This window comes from Oryx dammah, unplaced genomic scaffold (genome assembly GCF_014754425.2).
Source record: "Oryx dammah isolate SB20612 unplaced genomic scaffold, SCBI_Odam_1.1 HiC_scaffold_25, whole genome shotgun sequence".
NCBI lineage: Eukaryota > Metazoa > Chordata > Mammalia > Artiodactyla > Bovidae > Oryx > Oryx dammah.
In genome coordinates this window covers 4,703,155-4,722,167 of record NW_024070209.1, presented here as the reverse complement: position 1 = coordinate 4,722,167, position 19,013 = coordinate 4,703,155, and the positions used below count along the sequence as shown (strand labels likewise).

The 19,013-nt window shown below is 49.0% G+C and overlaps 1 protein-coding gene across 2 annotated transcripts in view; it reads left to right on the top strand.

Moving 5' to 3' along the window:
• Positions 1-19,013, top strand: part of AFF3 (AF4/FMR2 family member 3) — a 577,629-nt gene that overhangs the window by 517,326 nt on the left and 41,290 nt on the right. For both annotated transcript variants that reach the window (XM_040267685.1, XM_040267684.1), the window contains 3 exons: positions 2,717-2,903; positions 10,345-11,448; positions 16,595-16,719. In XM_040267685.1, the coding sequence (XP_040123619.1) occupies positions 2,717-2,903; positions 10,345-11,448; positions 16,595-16,719 (1,416 nt within the window). The remainder of the gene's footprint in view (positions 1-2,716; positions 2,904-10,344; positions 11,449-16,594; positions 16,720-19,013) is intronic.

The window sequence follows — 19,013 nt, the reverse complement described above, 5'->3', positions numbered from 1 at the left end:
AACCACCACCATCCTTCTCTTAGTTCTCATCTGCTGTGATGACCATCCCTGGCTTGTTTATTCTCCCACCCTGGCTGCCACAGCGGCTTCCACTCATGGCAAAGACGGTTACTACACTGAGTCTGAAATGACTAGTACTCCCCAGTGACCCCCAAAAAGGCTATTTAGTGGAGCAGGTTTTATGGAGGTCAGGGCAGTTACCTTAATCCAAAAACCGAAGCCTCCAGAGCCCTTGCAGACAGGCCTGCCTCCATCCTTGATATGGACTGTCATATCAAAAGCCACACAGTCTCTACCCAGACCACGGAAACACAGATGTATTCAGTCCTGACCCCAGAGGCAACAAGAGCCTCACAGCTCTTCAAAGCAAGGCAGGAAGAAAACCTAAAATTCTTGGCTCTCCCAACTGTTTCAAAAGCAAATAATAGTTATGCCAGCAAAGCTGTCATTTTAAGTGAATTTCCTAATATAAGGAAGGAAAACATAAAACTCTTAAGGCTTTTCTGCCAATCTGATTCAGATCAGAGACTCCGTCTCCCTGGGCTAGTGGGTCTCATTACGACAGGACAGCGGTCATAAAAGAAAGGCGGCACAGTAACTGTTTAATGGACATTTTCCCAGAAATTAAAGGGCCACTCTTCAAAAAGACAGTCAGCTTGTGGTACAGGCCCCAGGGAACTGCACACACGTTGCTGCCTCTGCTACAGACAGAGCAACCAGGTACACCCAGCGCCAGCCTCATGAGTCCTTTGTTGTGGGGATGAAAGCAGGAGAATGTACCGCTTGGTGATCAAAGCCTTTGACCATCATATAAAACCAATCAAAATGCTCTTTATTTCTCTCAATTTCCTGGACTTCAGCAGATGTCATTCCAGAGTGTGGCAGGCAGACAGATCTCTTTCCTCCAATGTGTGTTCTTTGGCTTTGGGGAGTTTTTAGCTTTGGGTTTGTGTTGGTTGGGTTTGGGAAGGTTTTGGGTTTTTTTGCAGTTTTTCTCCAGTGTTATGGGGACCTGCTGACAAACCGTTAACATGGATCCTAAATGTTCATGTTCAGTTCAGGATCGAACAGCCTTTTCTTTATGATTCCATTGATAGTGGTCAATTTGACTCAGCCCCGAGGAAAAGTGGATTTTAGTTCATAAGGGAAGAAAGAAATATTATAACCCTTTGATTACTAACTGCCCCTTCCCAGTCTCTGTCTAACGATCCAGGAGTCCTCACTCAACACCAGAACAAACAGCAGGCTGGGAAAGGAATCATTTTAGCTCAGGCAAGGTGTCGAGCTGCAGATGCTGCCTGATGGTGAAGAATTTCGTCGGACCGTTTGGGTACAGACCAAGACACTGGCAGAAGAAATAAAAACCACTGGGGGAGGTTATGTTCAAACTCCACTTTTCCTTAAACTTGCAATTCAAAACAGTGCTTTGATTTGTAGGTCCATCCGGCAAGATCATTTCTTGTCTTATCCTTCTTCTGAAAAGCAAGATCCCAGTGCATTTTAGCCCCCTCCCCCGGCCCCTACACTGAGGATTTATGGGAATCTGTCCCCCGGCAAAGCATGTGTCAAAGATCTAAGGGGCGGATGGGAAGGGTCCTTTACCTTGCCCTGGCTGCTTTTGTGCTTGAGACCATAAACTCTGACAAGCTCACTTGCATGCAGTCCTGTTGAAATGGTGGTCACAAGAGGGAGAAGCAAGCCAATATGTGCTGACTCAACATTAAAAAAGTAGTCACTGCATTTTCTGGGTTTAGAGTTTGACCTCAAAAAGGACAGAGTCAGGTGTGTTTCAATGCAATTAATAACGGACACTGAAGATGTTGGCTATTTTGTGAGTACCAGAACTTTATGGCTCACTGTTTGGGCGGATGTGTTATTTGCATTTTTGTGGTTAATTAATTGCCATGAGAAGTATCCATATTTGCTGTTCTCTTTGAGTTTCTAATTTGAGTATAGACCTTCCTGGCAGATTTCAGCGTGGATATGAACATCGAGTATAATTTGAAATGGGATTGCTGTATGCCACTGCACTGGAGTTGAATTTTAAAATCAGAATAAATAAAAACTGTGTGAGTGAGGGATCTCCAGTTCTCTAATAAAAGGCTCAAAGGAAAAGTACTGTTTAGACAGCAGCCCAGCTCCTGTAAGAACGACGGCACTGGATGCTATGGGTGGGGAGAGGTAGGAAGCCAGACAACTTGGTCGGTCCCTCTGTGTCTGGAACCTTCCAGAAGGCCGTGCAAGCACAGAGCAGGACACTGTGCCCTTTCTCACAGCCCACTTCCTAAAATAAAGCAAACAGACCTTTTCGTTCTTTGCAAAATATTTCAAGCATTTTGGATTTCCTGGTTTTTATGGTCAATGATTGGAATCAGGGATGCATTTGAAAAGCCATTCGCAGAAACAGCAGCAAAACAGGGACAATCCTCCTGCAGCGACGTCCCCTCCTTTTCTGAAATGGTCACACAGAGCAGTCACGCCAGCCGGTGCCCAGCGGCCAGGGGGCTCCAGCCTTCGCTCCCAGTTTTATTTCTGTGCCTCCGCTGTCTTAACCAGGAGGCTGCTGTGACCTTGCCAGTGGCTCTGCCAGCTCTGTCCAGGTGACGGCTGGCAGATGTGTGGGCTGCGCGCGTCCGGTGCCCGCCAGCCCGCTCAGTGGCGCTTCCGTGTTTGCTCACTCGGCTTCCCTTCCCTCTCTTTCCTCGCGGTTGGGCAGTGCCGGACTCCAGCCGGCCGACTGCAGGGCCTCCGCACCCTCGAGCAAGGGCGGCAGCAGCGGCAGCAGCACCAGTGGGAGCAGTTCCTCCAGCGATTCGGAGAGCAGCTCGGGGTCCGACTCGGAGACAGAGAGCAGTTCCAGTGAGAGCGAGGGCAGCAAGCCTCCCCACTACTCCAGTCCGGAGGTGAGTACCTGCGGGCCTCCAGGGGCCTCCCCTGCCTGCTTCTACCCCGGAGAGCACAGCTGGTCCTCCTCCCAGTGTGGTTCTCACACTTTCCACTCCCCCAGTTTCCGTGGCCTGCAAGCTGCCGTGACCCGTATAGGCCACCACTCCCAGGCAGCCTTCCAGGATTGATTTGGGCTCATTTCCGCCAACCTCCTCCTCAAAGTGCCCCTAGCTACAGAGCTTCCTTTGAGATCTAGAAACTTCATCTCTTACAGTCCAAAAATCTCTATCTTGTTTCCATAACTTTCCAAACATGCTGTAAACATCGCTGACTGGAAATAACCTGAGGATTGGGGTCAGCGAGGCAATAAGCAGATAGGGCAGCTCCGACCTGAAGTGTGAGCCCCTGTAAATCACGGAGAGAGGAGTTTTGTGGATTAGACATGGCTAGAATCTTACCTTTTTGCAGTTTGTCACAGATTAGAAGAACACGGGCTATAAGTATAAATAAAACCTTTTTAACTGTGTTTTCTTTGTGAAAATATACAGAGAAAAATTAGCATGAACCTGAAAATAACAATGAAAGCTTTTATAGTTATGATGAATATCTGTGTGGAAGATTTAGGTGCCTCATATAAAAACATGTTATGGTCCCGATGAAACCCATTGCTATTTCTACTTTAAAGGGGGAAATTAAATAGTAATTCAGAGCATGGATCCTTGAGAGAGGACTGAGAACACACTTGTCCAGTTTCTGGATTGTTAAGGGTAGACTTTGATTTCTAAAGAAGGAATAAAATAGGCTTCTTCTTAAGTGTATAGACATTTCACGTTACTGAGGGTCATAGGATTTTTTTTATTTTACCTGCAATCCTCTGTACCACTGTGGGGCCCATATTTCTAAATAAGCTCTAAAATGAACCAAACCCACATGTCCAAACCTTGGTACTGAGAGGAGAGCACCTTTAAGGGCCAACCAGCCTCACATTTCCAGTTTGTGTGCCTGTCTCTCTCTCCCTCTCTCTCTCTTGATCTGTCTATCTCTACCTCCCTGTATAAGTAAGGGAAAGGCCCTTAGCAACATTAACCTGTAAAAGCTATATGTTGATATAACCCTGACTTTCCACAGAAGCTAAATGATTCCTTCTCCATCATGTCATTCATCCATCTGTTCATTCACTCACTTATGGTTTTTCAACAAATATTATTGAGTCTGCCACAGATACGCTTGGCCCTGGGAGACAGCAGTGATCTGACAAAGAAGATTCCTGTCTTCACAGACTTGATATTCTAATGAGAATAATTTGAAACAAACAAGCAAAAAAAAAAAAAAAAAAAAACAGAGGCATTAACCAAGCTTCTTCAGAGCCAGCTTTGTGATCTAATTTGTTGAAAAACTCCAGAATATGTAGTAGAAAGAACTGGGTTCTAGGGACATTGCAAGGGCCAAGGGGGATAGTGGCGGTGGATTAAAAGCCTTAGGGTCTGTGAATGAGAGTCCCCATCCCCAGCTCTTCGTGATTTTGAAGGTTAAATTCAGGAATGTTGAATATTATTTGCATGTTGAAATGTGACTCCTGGAGTTTCTAGATGAGGCTGAAACCAGCCTCCGAGAAGCACGGTTATAAAGGGCTTTGAGCAGACTCCCTCTAAATGTCACTGAAATAATTACAAAGTCCTGAACTCCTTAGTCATGAAAGGAAGCACTTGTCATTTCTTCCAGCAGCAACCAGAGCCCCCAGCCGAGGAGGAGGAGGAGGGGAGTCTGCTAACACAGGCCTTAGAGTTTAAGTTGCCTGAGGCCACGGGTAGGTTTCAACTTCTGGCTTCTCCTTGCAGAGGGAGTGCAGAAGTGACAGGTGTAGCCACAGAGCGTGTGACTTCTCTCTGCTGGAAAGAAATGTATTCCTTGGAATAAAAGTAAGGGGGTTTTGGCTTTTTTTTTTTTTTTTTACATTTTTTCCCAAGACGACTACAGACACACAACCTTCAGAAATACAGAGAGGGAATTCCCCGGCAGTCCAGTGGTTAGGACTCCATGCTTTCACTGCCAAGGACATTGTGGGTTTGGTGTCTCATTGGGGAACTAAGATCCCACAAGCCATGTGGCATGGCCAAAAAATTTATTAAAAAAAAAAAAAAGAATTACAATGATTTTGCAGAATGAACATTGAAAAGAGGGGAAGAAGCATTAAGGGCCAACTCTGTGGCAGCCCTGCTCTCCTCTGCGCTGAGCTGGCCCAGGTCCCCTGACAGCAGTGAGACCCGTTTCCCTGTCACCCACAGGACCACCCAGCTCTTTATAGCCACATACCTCCCATTCCACTGCAAAGACCTGTTCCTGCTGCTTTGCAGCAAAACGTATCTGGCACTCCTTTCCCCTTCCGGAAATGTCCTGATAAGAGAGCAGGAGATCCTCATGATGTCCCAGGACACCTGCATCCCCCCACCCTGCCCCGCAGCGTGCCAGCACTGGGCACCTGCTTGGCTCTCCTTCGTCTCATCCAAGCTGTGTCTCTGGCCCTGGTTGTAGAAAACCACTGCCTTTCATACGCATCACCATGGAATATAACCCCTAGTCTGCAAGTGGGCATGGAAGAGATTCATTCAGTGTTTCCATTGCCACAGATCCACTCTCTGTGGCCTGAAGTTTGCTTGTTTGTCATCAGACTAATTTTTTTCATTGAGTTCTTTCTTCTTTCTTGGTCTGGGACATCCTTTCATTCCAGAGCTTGACCAGGGAGCAGGAAGGGGTGGGGGGTACATTTTGGCCCTCCATTAGCACATTTACAGCTGCACACAGAGCTCCTTAGACTGGTGTTCCAAGTAAAGGGACAGCTTGCTATGTGAACAAGAAAGAGCCTGGTCACAGGGCTTCATTTCTATTTCGCTGCATGGGGTCATAGTTGAGGCACATGGGATCTTTAGCTGTGGCATGGGAGCTCTTAGTTGCAGCATGTAGGACCTAGTTCTCTGACCAGGGATCAAACCTGGTCCCCCTGCATTGGGAGCACAGAGTCTTATCCACTGGGCCACCAGGGCAGTCCCTGGTCACAGGATTTTGAGAAGAGCCAGGATAAAGTAGGTTTCACCCGTTTCTCAACTGCAGGGCATCACTCAGCCCTTAACATCACTCATGTAAACAGTGTTCTCCATTGCGGTGTTTCCCAAATACATCCAACCATGGTAGGCTTTCTTCATGGGCTAAAAGCACATTTTGGAAAATGCTGCCCTAGATCATTCTTGAAAATCTTCAAAAATACGTTATTCGTGGATTCAACAAGCTTCTTCTTAATTAGGCATCTATGGGGTATGTGGCAGTGGGTGCCCTGAGGTTGTAGATGAAATAGAGACTAGAGTATGCCCTGGAGGGCTTGTGCATGAATCAGAGGGAAGATTGATCAGACAGGAGAGTCCTGGCTGGAAATACACACTGCAAGCCAGCAAACAAGCAAAAGCGCTGGGCAGAACCCCAGTGGATGGCTCAGACAGTAAACCAGAGGCAGCAGCCTGCCAGGCAAGGAGCTCCAAGCCCCAAGTCTGCCCTCTTCCCCTGCCACCTAATTCTTGGCTGTTTAAGCTTGCTTGGCCACAGTTTTATCCCCCAAATGGCAGATAATCTCACACTGCCTAATCTGTGAGGTTTTTCTGAGGAGTAAGTGACAAGCAGGGAATGACAGCTCACTGTGAGTCGTTAGTAGCAACAGGGTCATAGCAAGCTGCCCCTTTAACCTGTTACGGGTCCTGCGAGGGATACAAAGAAGCGGAAACCTGGCCTCTGCTGGAAAGCAGTGTTTGGCTTTGTTGAAGACACAAGATTCATATACATGAAACAGACGTGGATATCAAAAGATGATGCCGTTAAGGATAATGGAAGGCAACAGGTATTATCTGGAGAGTTAGTGGTACCTTCTCCAAAAGTCAGATCAAATTCTATCATTTGAAGACCTAACATTTCTCAAGTGAAACAAGGTCCTCTTTTCATGAGGCTTCCCCAGAGAGTAATGGGAGCTTAGGCAACACAACAGGGGAAGGAATCTAATCTCTCAACTGTGACAAGCGTGGGTTTAGTCCTGCTGGTGCCTGGTAGCTCTGCAGCTTTGGACATGTTACTTAACTTCTCTGAGCCTCATCTAAAAACTAAGGGTGATAGTATCTCTTATCTATGGGTTAAATTAGATGATACATGTGATACGGGAGCACACTGTGGGTGTCCCAGCAATGAAAGATGCCTGTAAGATGATGGCTGCCTGAGGAGTTTGGATTTTGTTCGAGAGGCAAGAGGAGGTCATTGTAGATTCTCGAGAAAGGGAGCGTGATTTAGCAATGTACTGAAAATGGTCCTGATTTCTTTGGCTGTGAAGACACATGGGGCAGCGGGCCCTTACTCCATTGATTAAATCCTCCCCTCGCTGTGAAGACTCCCTCTGGGGAGTTTTAGTGGGAGTCTCCCTGTGAGCCGCTGTGTTTTGGCTCCAGGCAGGCATCTGTGTCCTCGCATGTAAGAGATGTGAGGTGTGGAAGGCTCAGGACGGCGGGGATGAGGATGACAGGGGTGGGGTGGGGTGGGGTGGGGTGGGGTGGGGTGGGGGGCAGCGGCAAGTGGCAGATGCTGCCAAAAATGTGTCCACCAGGTCCAGTGTGTGTCCCCTCTGCAAGGCGCCTTCAGCATCCACTCACATTACTGGGCCCCCGTTTATCTGGGGAAGCTGAGGCACAGAAGTCACTGACCCAGCCAGGGGTCAGAGAGAAACAGGGCTGGGGAGGAGACAGCCTCAAAGTCCTAAATGTATTTGCCACCAATTAGCCTTCAGGGGACTTCTCTGGCGGTCCAGGGGCTAAGACTCCAAGCTCCCAATGCAGGGAGCCCGGGGTTCAATCCCTGGTCATGGAACTAGATCCCATGTGCCACAACTAAGCATTCGAATGCCCCAGCTGAAGATCCCATGTGCCGCAACAAAAATTGAAGCTCCCGAATGCTGCAGCTAAGACCTGGTGCAGCCAAATGGATAAATAAATAAAATTTTTAAATTAAAGTAGCCTTTAGTCACACTCAGCTCACCTCGGGGCAGGCGAGAGCTCCCCCTCGGCAAAGAAGCCATTCTATGTCCTGCCACCCTGCTTCCTCGGTCACTTCACTGTCGCAGGATGGACCAGGTCAGGTGGGCTCTGCAGGCTCCATTGTTCCCTGTCTCTGGAGGTGCCACATTAAAGTGAGGTCAGAATTTACAAAATAAAACTCAGAGGCACAAAAAAGATTTTATCATTTTGTTTTTGTGCCTCTTATTCAGGAGTCCTGGCCCTATGGGTGGCATGAAAACAAACAAAGCAGAACATCAAGTCAGAGTCCAGACTCCCTATCAGGGTCATGAGAGAGTCCCCTTCCACGCTTGTATCCCATGGGGATGCTTCCCCCATCCTCATGGCCCCAGGAGCAGGGCCTGGGATCCCCGTGTGAAATGCCTCACAAGGAGACTCCCATTAAGATTTCCCGGAGGGCGCCTTCATAGCAAAGGGAGGATTTAATCACGGGAGGGATCACTGATGTGCTGCAGGGTCATTTTCTGCTTACGGTCACTTGTCGCTCCCAGTCCTCAAGACCCTGCGCTGCGGTTCCCTGAACTGTAGTTGGCCTTGTCTGTTTGGAGGGAGCCAGTAGACTGTCCACAGTCCCTGCCGCAGCTGCAGTGCTCACCGTCCACACTCTGTGGCCCCAGGCCCTGCTGGCCCACTAAAGGCTTCCCGTCTCCCTGAGCTGTGCCCCAGACTCAGCCAGGACCCCTGGGTCTAGAGCAACGCCTGCCCTCCTCACGCCTCGCCGCCCTGCCGCAGGATCCTTTCTGCATGAGGCAGTGCCCCAAGTCCTGCTCTTAAGACCAACCTCTTTGTTGAAAACCAAATCTTGACACCTGAAAGCAAGCATTCAGAAATTATGATCTTAAAGAACAGTGTTTTTCTCCTGCAAGGGAGCCTGACTTGCTCGAGGCTTTAACAAACCAATATGAAATGCAAAGCTAAGCCATTCTTCTTTATTCTGGGCTGTATCTAGTTCCACCACCCCACCTCACCCCCAGCTCACCCAATCATCAGAAGCCATGAATTTATAGAGTGGAGGACGTGGGGAAGGAATCATACATCACCTTAATCACGCCAAAATTCTCCCCCATCTCACAAATTAAAAACATTCTAGCTAAAGGTCTGTGGGGCTTCCCTGGCAGCTCAGCGGTCAGGAATCCACCTGCAATACAGGAGACGTGGGTTCAATCCCTGGGTCAGGAAAATCCCCTGGAGAAGGACATGGCAACCCACCGTGGTATTCTTGCCTGGGAAATCCCATGGGCAGAGAACCACGGGGTTGCCAAAAAGTCAAACATGACTTCACAACTAAACAGCAACAACAAAGTTCTGTACTTATCAATATACCTCTTTTCTACTAATAATCAGAGAGGCTGGATAAATGGACTTTTATTAAAAATCAACAACATTTACTCCTTGTAAGAGAATCAGTTCTTAACCTTTCAATAAGACATCGATCCCCAGAGAGGTAAGTGCAAACTGTGCAAACTATTCTCTCCCCAAAATGTGTCTACATGACCTTTGACATTCTGTTACAGGGCATTCACTGGCCTCCCCTCTCCCCCAGAGCTAACCCATGGGTCGGAGTTTAACACCCGGAATGCCCAGGATTTGCTCTAATTTAGCAAAACTGTTTACAGGAGAGGTTTTCATTGTTGCCTCCTCCTCTGAAACATTTCGGGCAAAGTGTGATGGAAGCGGGTTGAGGATGGACGAACCAAGTCCAGCAGGGTCCACTCGGCCCCCTTTTATTTTCTCCCCAAATTACAAGTCTCACCAAAAAAAGTGTGTGCTTCAACACTTAAGGTCTCCTAACTACACCCCAGTTAACTTTCATGGGCTCTCAAGTTTATGCATGTCTGTATAAACACAAAAAATATACACTGTGTAACACTCAAAAGTGCTGGAAATGGGTCCTAATGAGGAATAGTGTGTCCTCTCATTTCTCAAACTGCTGCACTGGCATTTCAGTGTGGGGGCCCAGGAAAGTGTCAGTCGCTCAGTCATGTCCGTCTCTTTATGACCCCATGGACTGTAGCCTGCCAGGCTCCTCTGTCCATGGAGTTCTCCAGGCAAGAATACTGGAGTGGGTAACCATTCCCTTCTCCAGGGATCTTCCCCACCCAGGGATCAAACCCAGGCCTCCTGCACCGGCAGGTAGGTTCTTGACGCTTTGAGCCACCTGGGAGCCCTGTGGGTGCCCACCCGGTGTGCCTGTTGATGCTACACACACCTCCTGCTTCCATGTTCCTTGAGTTTCCAGCCCATCAGGTTTCTGCTCACACGCCTAGAGGAGCAGCAAGTCAAGAGAAAAACAGCCAGGCGCATCTAAGTAAGTCTGTCCTAAGCAATGTTTTGTTTTTTGCCGGTTTTCTGCTTTTAGGCGGAACCAGCGTCCTCTAACAAGTGGCAGCTGGATAAATGGCTAAACAAAGTGAATCACCACAAGCCCCCTGTCCTGATCCAAAATGAAAGCCACCACGGGCCGGAGAGCAGTCAGTACTACGCCCCAGTGAAGGAGGACACGCAGGACTGCGGGAAGCTCCCCGACGTCTGCCCGCCCGGCCTGAGAGACAAGGACCTCAAGGGCGCCTGCAAGGAGGAGCAGAGGCCGAGGACCGCGAACAAGGCCCCGGGGAGCAAAGGGGTGAAGCAGAAGTCCCCGCCCGCGGCCGTGGCCGTGGCCGTGACCGCCGCCGCCGCCCCGCCGCCCGCGGTGCCTGGTGCGCCCGCCGAGAGCGCGCCCGCGCCTGCCCGGAGGTCCGCGGGCAAGAAGCCCACCCGGCGCACCGAGAGGACCTCGGCCGGCGACAGCGGCCACCGGTCCGAGGAGCCCGTAGCTGCCGAGGTGCCGGGGGCGAGCGCGGGGGTTCCCCCGGAGCCCCCCAAGCCCCGGCCTTGTGGCAACAGCAGGACCAACCACCGCAAGGAGCTGCGCTCGGCCGTGACCTGCGAGAAGCGCCGCACGCGGGGGCTGAGCCGGATCGTCCCCAAATCCAAGGAGTTCATCGAGACGGAGTCGTCCTCTTCCTCCTCCTCCTCGGACTCGGACCTGGAGTCGGAGCAGGAGGACTACCCTCTGTCCAAGGCCGTGGCCGCTGCGGCCGCCGCCGCCGCCTCCGGGAACGACCCGAGGCTGAAGGAGGCCCCCACCAGCATCAGCAGCGGCGGCCCCCGCGCTCCCGTGGGCTCCATCAACGCCAGGACCACCAGCGACATTGCCAAGGAGCTGGAGGAGCAGTTCTACACACTGGTCCCCTTCGGCCGCAACGAGCTTCTCTCCCCGTTGAAGGACAGTGACGAGGTCCGGTCACTCTGGGTCAAAATTGACCTGACACTTCTGTCCAGGATCCCGGAACACCTGCCCCAGGAGCCGGGGGTCTTGAGTGCTCCCGCGGCCAAGGACTCTGAGAGCGCAACCCCGACGACCCACGCATCCGAGGCGCCGGTGGAAAAGACCTTGCCAAAATCCAAGAGGAAACGCAAGGTAGGCCTGGAAACCCGAGGGGCTTGAAGGCGCGGTGGGAGGGAGGGCACTCCCCGAACTTGTGGGCAGGTCCACTGGTCTGGAATGTTCCAGGAGCAGGAGTTTATGTGTCCTTCTTCAGCAAACGTTCATAGAGCACTTTACATAAGTGCATAGGAGCCTGCTGAGTCGCTTCAGTCGCTAAGTCTGACATCCTGCAATGCTATGGACTGTAGCCTGCCAGGCTCCTCCGTCCATGGGATTCTGCAGGCAAGAATACTGGAGTGAGTTGCCATGCCCTTCTCCAGGGCATCTTCCCAACCTGGGATCGAACCGTGTCTCCTGCATTGCAGGCAGATTCTTTACCATCTAAGCCACCAGGGAAGCCCAGTGTAAGTACTTGGCACATATTAACTCAACATCCTTAGAACTGCCCACTGTGGGAAGACAAGCTGCTATTCCCATGTGACAGATAATTAAGGCCTGTCCCGCTGCATGTGGAAGAAGGCAATTGGGAAATCTTCACTGAGTGTCTTCAGGGAATGAGCTAGAGGCTGGACCAGTGAGGAAAACTAAACACAGGTGAACCTCATTCTTTGCTGGAAGAGGTGGGGTCATTCCTTGACTTAAGAAGCCAGCTGCCTCATAGAGTTGAGTAAGGCTGTGACTAGGGTGAGGCTTGCATATGGAATTGACCAGTGGGGATCGTGGGCAACAGGACCCACCAGCCTGTGGCATGGGAGCCATAGGCTGGTGCTCCCCATCGTATTGAGCAGAAGGACTTTGTGGTGGAGACGAGCTGGAAACAGGGCCCTAAGCAGGAGGGACTTTTGAGTAATCAGAGGATTCGCTGCCAAAGCTGGGAAGCCAGCCGAACAGAGGGGGATTGAACAGAGTGAGGCGGGCAGGGACTTAAGTGCAGGGAGAGCTGGATGTGGGTCCAGAAGTAGACCCAAACACTTGGCCATTCAGATGTTTTTGAAGAATTTTTGAGCACAGGAATCACTTAATCATAATTTAAAACCAGCTCTGAGAATCTTTACCCCCTCCTGTTACTACATCTTCGAAAGTAGCTAGGACCACAGTGAAGAACACAGTGGGCGACAAATGAAAGATTATAGTCCTCATGGACGGCCCCAGATTTGGGACAAAGCCATTCCCAACTGTTAACACATGTATGTGTCCCCACGAGGGATGCTAGATCATTGATAAAATCCTTACAACTTTTGAGGCAAATGTTCTTGTCATACTCCTTTTACAGATGAGGAAACTGAGGCTCACAGAGCGTAAAGTGACTTGCCCTAGGGTCATGTAGGTGAGAAAGGACAGAGCTGGGAATGAAGTCAGGTCTCTGGCTGTAGGGGCTCCCAATAATAAACCAGCTGGAGATTTGTGTAGTCCTTTCGCCTCACGGCCCGCTCAGAAGACTCCATGCTCAGAATTTAATGCCTGTGGCTGCCATCTTGGAATTCCTCCTTTTATCTTTGAATCTGTCTTCTGCAAGTGAAGGTGATGGGACAACAAAGCATGCTTGGTCCCACCCCCTATCCATTTCCCCAGGATGGGTTCTGCCTGCCCCGTGGCCCCTTTGCATTCTTGGCCGGAAGCAGCCTCCCCTCTCTGCATCCCCATCCAGCGGCCAAGGCACAGGCATAGTGAGGGTTGGGGTCAGGATCAGCACCTCCCCACCCTCAATCCAGGTACTGAGGGGTCCCCCAGGAGAGACTGCCAGTTGGCCTTGGGGAAGGGGTGGTGCCTGACTGCACTTCCTCACCCCACGACCCATAGCTGGCAGGTGGCAGAAGATGTTTGACGGGCTGCATGTGCGCACCCAGTCTCAGGCCAGTACTCGTGGTGTTTGGGAGAGTCAGCACGTGGCCAAGCATCCCCGTGCTTCCAGGAGCACAGTGTAAAGCAGCAAGTAAACACACTTCTCTGACAGGTTAAGAGACCAGTTTCAAGACAGGAAAATGCTCCTGACTTTAGTACTTTATAATGTTACTCTTTAACCTCTTTTTTTTTTTGAGGTATAATTGACATAACATTATATTATTTTCAGTTATACAATATAATGCTTCAATATTGGTTTACATGTGTTGCAAAATGATGACCACAATCAGTCCAGCTAACATCCATCACTTTACACAGTTACAGATTTCTTCTTCTCTTGGTGAGAACTGTCAAGATTTCCTAGCTACTTTCAAATGTGTGCCAGGGTATTTTTAGCTATACTCACCATGCTGTTTATTAGTGTTGCCCTACATCCACATGACTTACTCATTTTATAACTGGAGATTTGTACTTTTTTACTTCCTTCACCCCTTCATTTTGTACCCCTCTCTCCACCCCAGAGTGGTTTGGTTTTGGTTTTCAGATTCCACATTTAAGTGAGATCCTAAGGTCTTTGTCATCTTTGTCATCACAAAGAATTGGACAAGACTGAGTGGCTAACACACACACATCCCACTCATTTCACTTCGCATAGCACCCTCCAGGCCCATCTGTGTTGTTGCAAATGGCAAGACTCCCTTCTTCCGTTGTATACATACCTATGCCACAATTTCCTTATCCATCCACAGCCATTTACGCTGTTTCCTTGTCTTGGCCATTGTAAATAATGCTGCAGTGAACGTGGGGGTCTTTTGAAATCAGTGTTTCAGTTTTCTTTGGATTAATACCCAGAAGTGAGATTGCTGGATCATATAGATGCTCTATTTTAATTTTTTGAGCAACCTCCATACTGTTTGGAGGTTGCACCAGCAGTGCACTAGGTTCATTTTTCTCCACATCCTCACACATGTATTATTTCTAGTCTTTTTGATGACAGCCATTCTAAGAGGTGTGAGGTGATATCTCATTGTGGTTTTGATTTGCATTTCCCTGATGGTTAGTGATGCTGAGCATCTTTTCATGTGCCTGTTGACCATCTGTATGTCTTCTTTAGAAGAAATATTTAATCACATCCTCCGCCTGTTTTTCAATCAGATTTTTTTGTTTGTTTCTTTGTTGTTGAATTGCAAGGGTTCTTTATGTGTTTTGAATATTAACCCCTTCTCGGATATATTATTTGAAAATTTTTTTTACATTCAGTAGATTGCCGTTTCATTTTATTGATGGTTTCCTTTGCTGTGCAGGCTTCCCTGGTGGCTCAGCTGGTAAAGAATCTACCTGCAGTGCCAAAGACTTGGGTTCGATCCCTGGGTTGAGAATATTCCCTGGAGAAGGGAATGGCTACCCACTCCAGTATTCTGGCCTGGAGAAGTCCATGGACTTTATAGTCCACGGGGTCACAAAGAGTCAGATATGACTGAGCGACTTACACTTTGCTTTGCAGAAGCGTTTTTGTTTAACATAGTCCCACTTGTTTCTTCTTGCTTTTGTTTTTGGTATTAAATTCAAGAAAATCATCACCAAGGCTGACATCAAGCATCTTCTTCAGCTTTTGGAACATGGGGCCTAGCCTTTTCATTTTGCACTGAAGCCCTCAAATCATGCACTCAGCCCTGACCTCCTAGGTGACCTTAATCAGGTGACCTTCCCTTCTGTGTACTTCAGTTTCTTCATTTGTAAACTGGTGACATCTTTACAGGGATGTTGTTAGGTTTAAATGATAGAGTTGAGTAACACGGGTTAGCTCGCTACACACCTGCCCCTCTTTTCCTTCTGTTTTCCTCTGCATGTCCTGCCCTCCTCACTACTTGTCAGATGCATTTATCCATCAACCCCCAGGTGATTAACTGATTAATGAGTAAATCAATCAGTCATCTGGAGATTGATGGATAAATGGACAGGCTGATATAAAGAGAGAGGTGTTTCAGAGATAGAAATTGATAAACATATAGAGATTGGAAATACATATAGGTATACAGGCATATGTCAGTAGAGATGTGCAAAAACAGAGACATGTATAATTCCTAATCTATATTTAAGTAATTTTACTATTCATGGACTTTTTAAAACTTCATTTACTCGAAGCCTGACACTCAGCGCTCCTCATGCAATCTACTGAAACATAGGTGAGCATGCATGAAGAAGGGAAAGAACATTTGCACAGCACTCCTTACTCATCATCTGGGGTGGAAAACCACTAGTTTTGGGTGCGGGAGGGGGTACATCGCAGACCTGGCTGCCCAGGGTGCAGAGTCTAGCCCTGCCAGAGCCCTGGGGGCCAAAACTAGGGGGTTCAGAGGTTCGGCTCGGACCCTCCGTGGGGCATAGTTTCAACATGAGTATCTGTGGTCCTTCCTCCAGAGGCTGTGAGACATCCCAGCTAGAAAGAGAAGGTCACAGTCTTTCTATCTTTAGTACCAGTGCCCGTCTCCTGGAAACACCGCTGAGAATCCTGGATGTCTCTCTGCTGTGTTGCTGCAATCTCAGCAAAAATAGAAGTTGGTTGAGTGCACATGCATTACCCCTGCATGTGTGCTGTGCTAAATTGCTTCAGTCGCGTCTCTTTGTGACCCTATGGACTGCAGCCCGCCAGGCTTCTCTGTCCGTGGGATTCTCCAGGCAGGAGTACTGGAGTGGGTTGCCAGGCCCTCCTCCAGGGGATCTTCCCGACCCAGGGATTGAACCTGAATCTCCTGTGTCTCCTGCATTGTCAGGCGGGTTCTTTACCAGTAGTGCCGCCTGGGAGGCCGCCATCACACCTATTACACGTCTAAAGTTAAATACAAGCGTGGAAACAATCCAGTCGAACTGCTGTTTTATAAAAAGATCCTTCAAGGCCATGGGTTTCAGAAGAAAAGCCTGAGCTTGTCACTGCTCCTACAGCATTAATCCCAGGACAGATCGCTTGCTATACCTTGTTTGGGTACCAAGAAATGCCAAAGAAAGGGATGCTGAAGCTCCAGTGAGACTCCAGAGCAGATCTTCTTTGGAGGGTAGAATCCAGCCCATTGGTTGAGCAGTTTTCATCCGTCACAATATTCCCTCCTGCAGTTTGATCCCAGTGTCACACTTTTTCGTAAGCTGTCAGTAGTCAGAACGACAGATTTCGTCCTTGTTCGAGGAGGAGCTGACAGGGAACCGAGGCCGGGGCCGAGAGTGCTGCCGTCGTGCTGGTGCTCAGGACCTTGTCCAAAGAAGCCCCTGAGCTGGTGGGATGGGAGCTCACTGTGATCCGTCGAAGTCCGAAGCTGATTGGTTTTTGCTTCTTTCCATGCAGTGCGACAACGAAGACGACTACAGGGAGAACAAGAAGGCCCCGGGAGAGAGGGAGAGCGCCTCACGACTGACCGCCTCTGCCAACAGCACTTTGTCCGCAAATCATTGCAGCATGAACATCAACAGGTATGTGCACTCCGGCAAAGGCAAGGGTTGGTGGAGGCATGCCTGGGTCTGAGAGGCACGTGTTCGCAGGGGGAGAGTAGATTTTTTTTTTTAAAGATTTCTCTGCTCTGGGTGTCCAGACCAGGGTTCTTGGACTCCTTAATCAATAGAAATTGATAAGAGGCCAGAGGAGAAATTCAGCCAAGGCTTCGTTGGGGCTCAGGCTGCAGCTTGAAGAAGTGAGGAAAAAGTAACAGTTTCCCTTGCTTGCTCTCTGATGGGGGCAAGCCCATTCCTTAAATGTGAGGGGGGGAAGTTGTGGGTCCAGGGGTCGCACTGGAGGGGGACTTGGTCTGCCCACGCCCTTTGTTGGTCTTGGGTGCACTTTTGCTCCCAGTTCCTCAAAATTGGCAGTTGGGTTTTTGGTCTTTTTGTATCTTGTTGTTCATAATTTGCTCCAGCTGCACATGCTCACAGTTGTCTTTAGTCCCTTAGGCTGTGCTTAGTTGCTTAGTCGTGTCCGACTCTTTGCGACCCCATGGACTGTAGCCCACCAAGATCTCTGTCCATGGGGATTCTCCAGGCAAGAATACTAAAATGTGTTGCCATGCCCTCCTCCAGGGGATCTTCCCAACCCAGGGGTCGAACCCTGGTTCTGCAATGCCTTTACCGTCTGAGCCCCCAGGGAAGCCCTTAGTCCTTTAGGATTGCTTTGTGTTTTGTTGCTATAGGAGACATGTGTCCAGGTGCAAGTGCTGAAGCAGAGGATCTCAGGGTCCCAGCCTGTCTCTTGCAGACCTGATTCCCTTGGTTTAACACGGGGCTTCCCTGGTAGCTCAGCTGGTAAAGAATCCTTCTGCCATGCAGGAGACCCTGGTTCAATTCCTGGGTTGGGAAGGTCCCCTGGAGAAGAGATAGCTAATACCCACTCCAGTATTCTTGAGCTTCCCTAGTAACTCAGACAGTATAAAGTCCACCTGCAATGAGGGAGACCTGGGTTTGATCCCTGAACTGGGAAGATCCCCTGGAGGAGGGCATGGAAACCTGCTCCAGTATTCTTGCCTGGAGAATCCCATGGACAGAGGAGCCTGCAAGGCGCTGACTCCCCTCCATGACAAACGGCTTCCTGGCAAAGCAAGGCCCCTGATATTTATTACAAGCGAGGAGCTCATCATCAGTCACAGAAGCTCTTTCCATTTAGAAACAGCACAGCTCAGGAAACCACTTTTCCTCTGCTCAGACACTCTTCACTCTCCCCAGCTGTGTACATAGAATTTTTAAGGGGAGATTAATGTTTCAGTGCAACACATAAAAATGTAAACTGAAAGGTTAGGAGAAGATATAGAGCAGTACTAAAACCCAGAGAGGAAATTAGAGAGCCCGGGCACCCGAGCGCAGGCGGCTGCAGGGTTAGAATCACCTTGGGAAAGAAGGACTAGAGCTCTGGAAGGTCTGAGTGAGGAGGAGCAGCAAAGACAAGCTGGCCAAACCCACAGTCCTCTGTGCCCAGCAGATGGTGTCCCCAAACACTGAGGACATGTGAAAGGAGAAAAGGCAGCTCCAAAGTGTCTTTTAAACGTGTGATTGAATAACCTGTCTGCTGGCTCTAGTAAATGCTATAATTGCTAGTAGTGATGAGTCTAAATAATATTTGAAGATGTCTGCAACAACCGACATGACATGAAAATATCTGTGACTTCCACCGGTGACACAGTCACAGGTATTGCAAGCAGTACACCTGCTAACCACTCCTCTGGTTTCCTGCCTTTGTTCGTCATTAAAGGAAATGCTCCGTTTCAGTGAGAGGTTAATGAAAATGAAGATGTAATTTCTTCTCCATGCAAGTTCAGGGACCCCAGGATAAAAGCAGAGGTCCTCAATCTTCAGGGTTGAATGCCTGAAGATCTGAGATGGAGTTGATGTAATAATAATAGAAATAAAGTGCACAGTTAAATGTAATGCACTTGAATCATCCCCAAACCATTTCCGCTCTGGGTCCTGGCCCGTGAAAAAATAGTCTTCCATGAAACTGGTCCGATGCCAAAAAGGTTAGGGACTCCTGCTCCAGACCCCTTGCTTGGCAGAGCCTGCTGGCTCTGATAGTTTCACTTATGTTAAGTAGGGACTCAATGCCGCTATGAAAGAGCTTTGGATTTTTCTAGGAAAAGTGGTCTGTGTATTTCTGAAATTGTGGTTACCTCTGTCAAGCTGTACCAGTGTAATAAGACAATTCTATATATATGGTAATCGCATGTCCCAAAGACATGATCTCAAGAATGTTTCAAAATTACTTTGGTCAACTTCAACAGATAAAC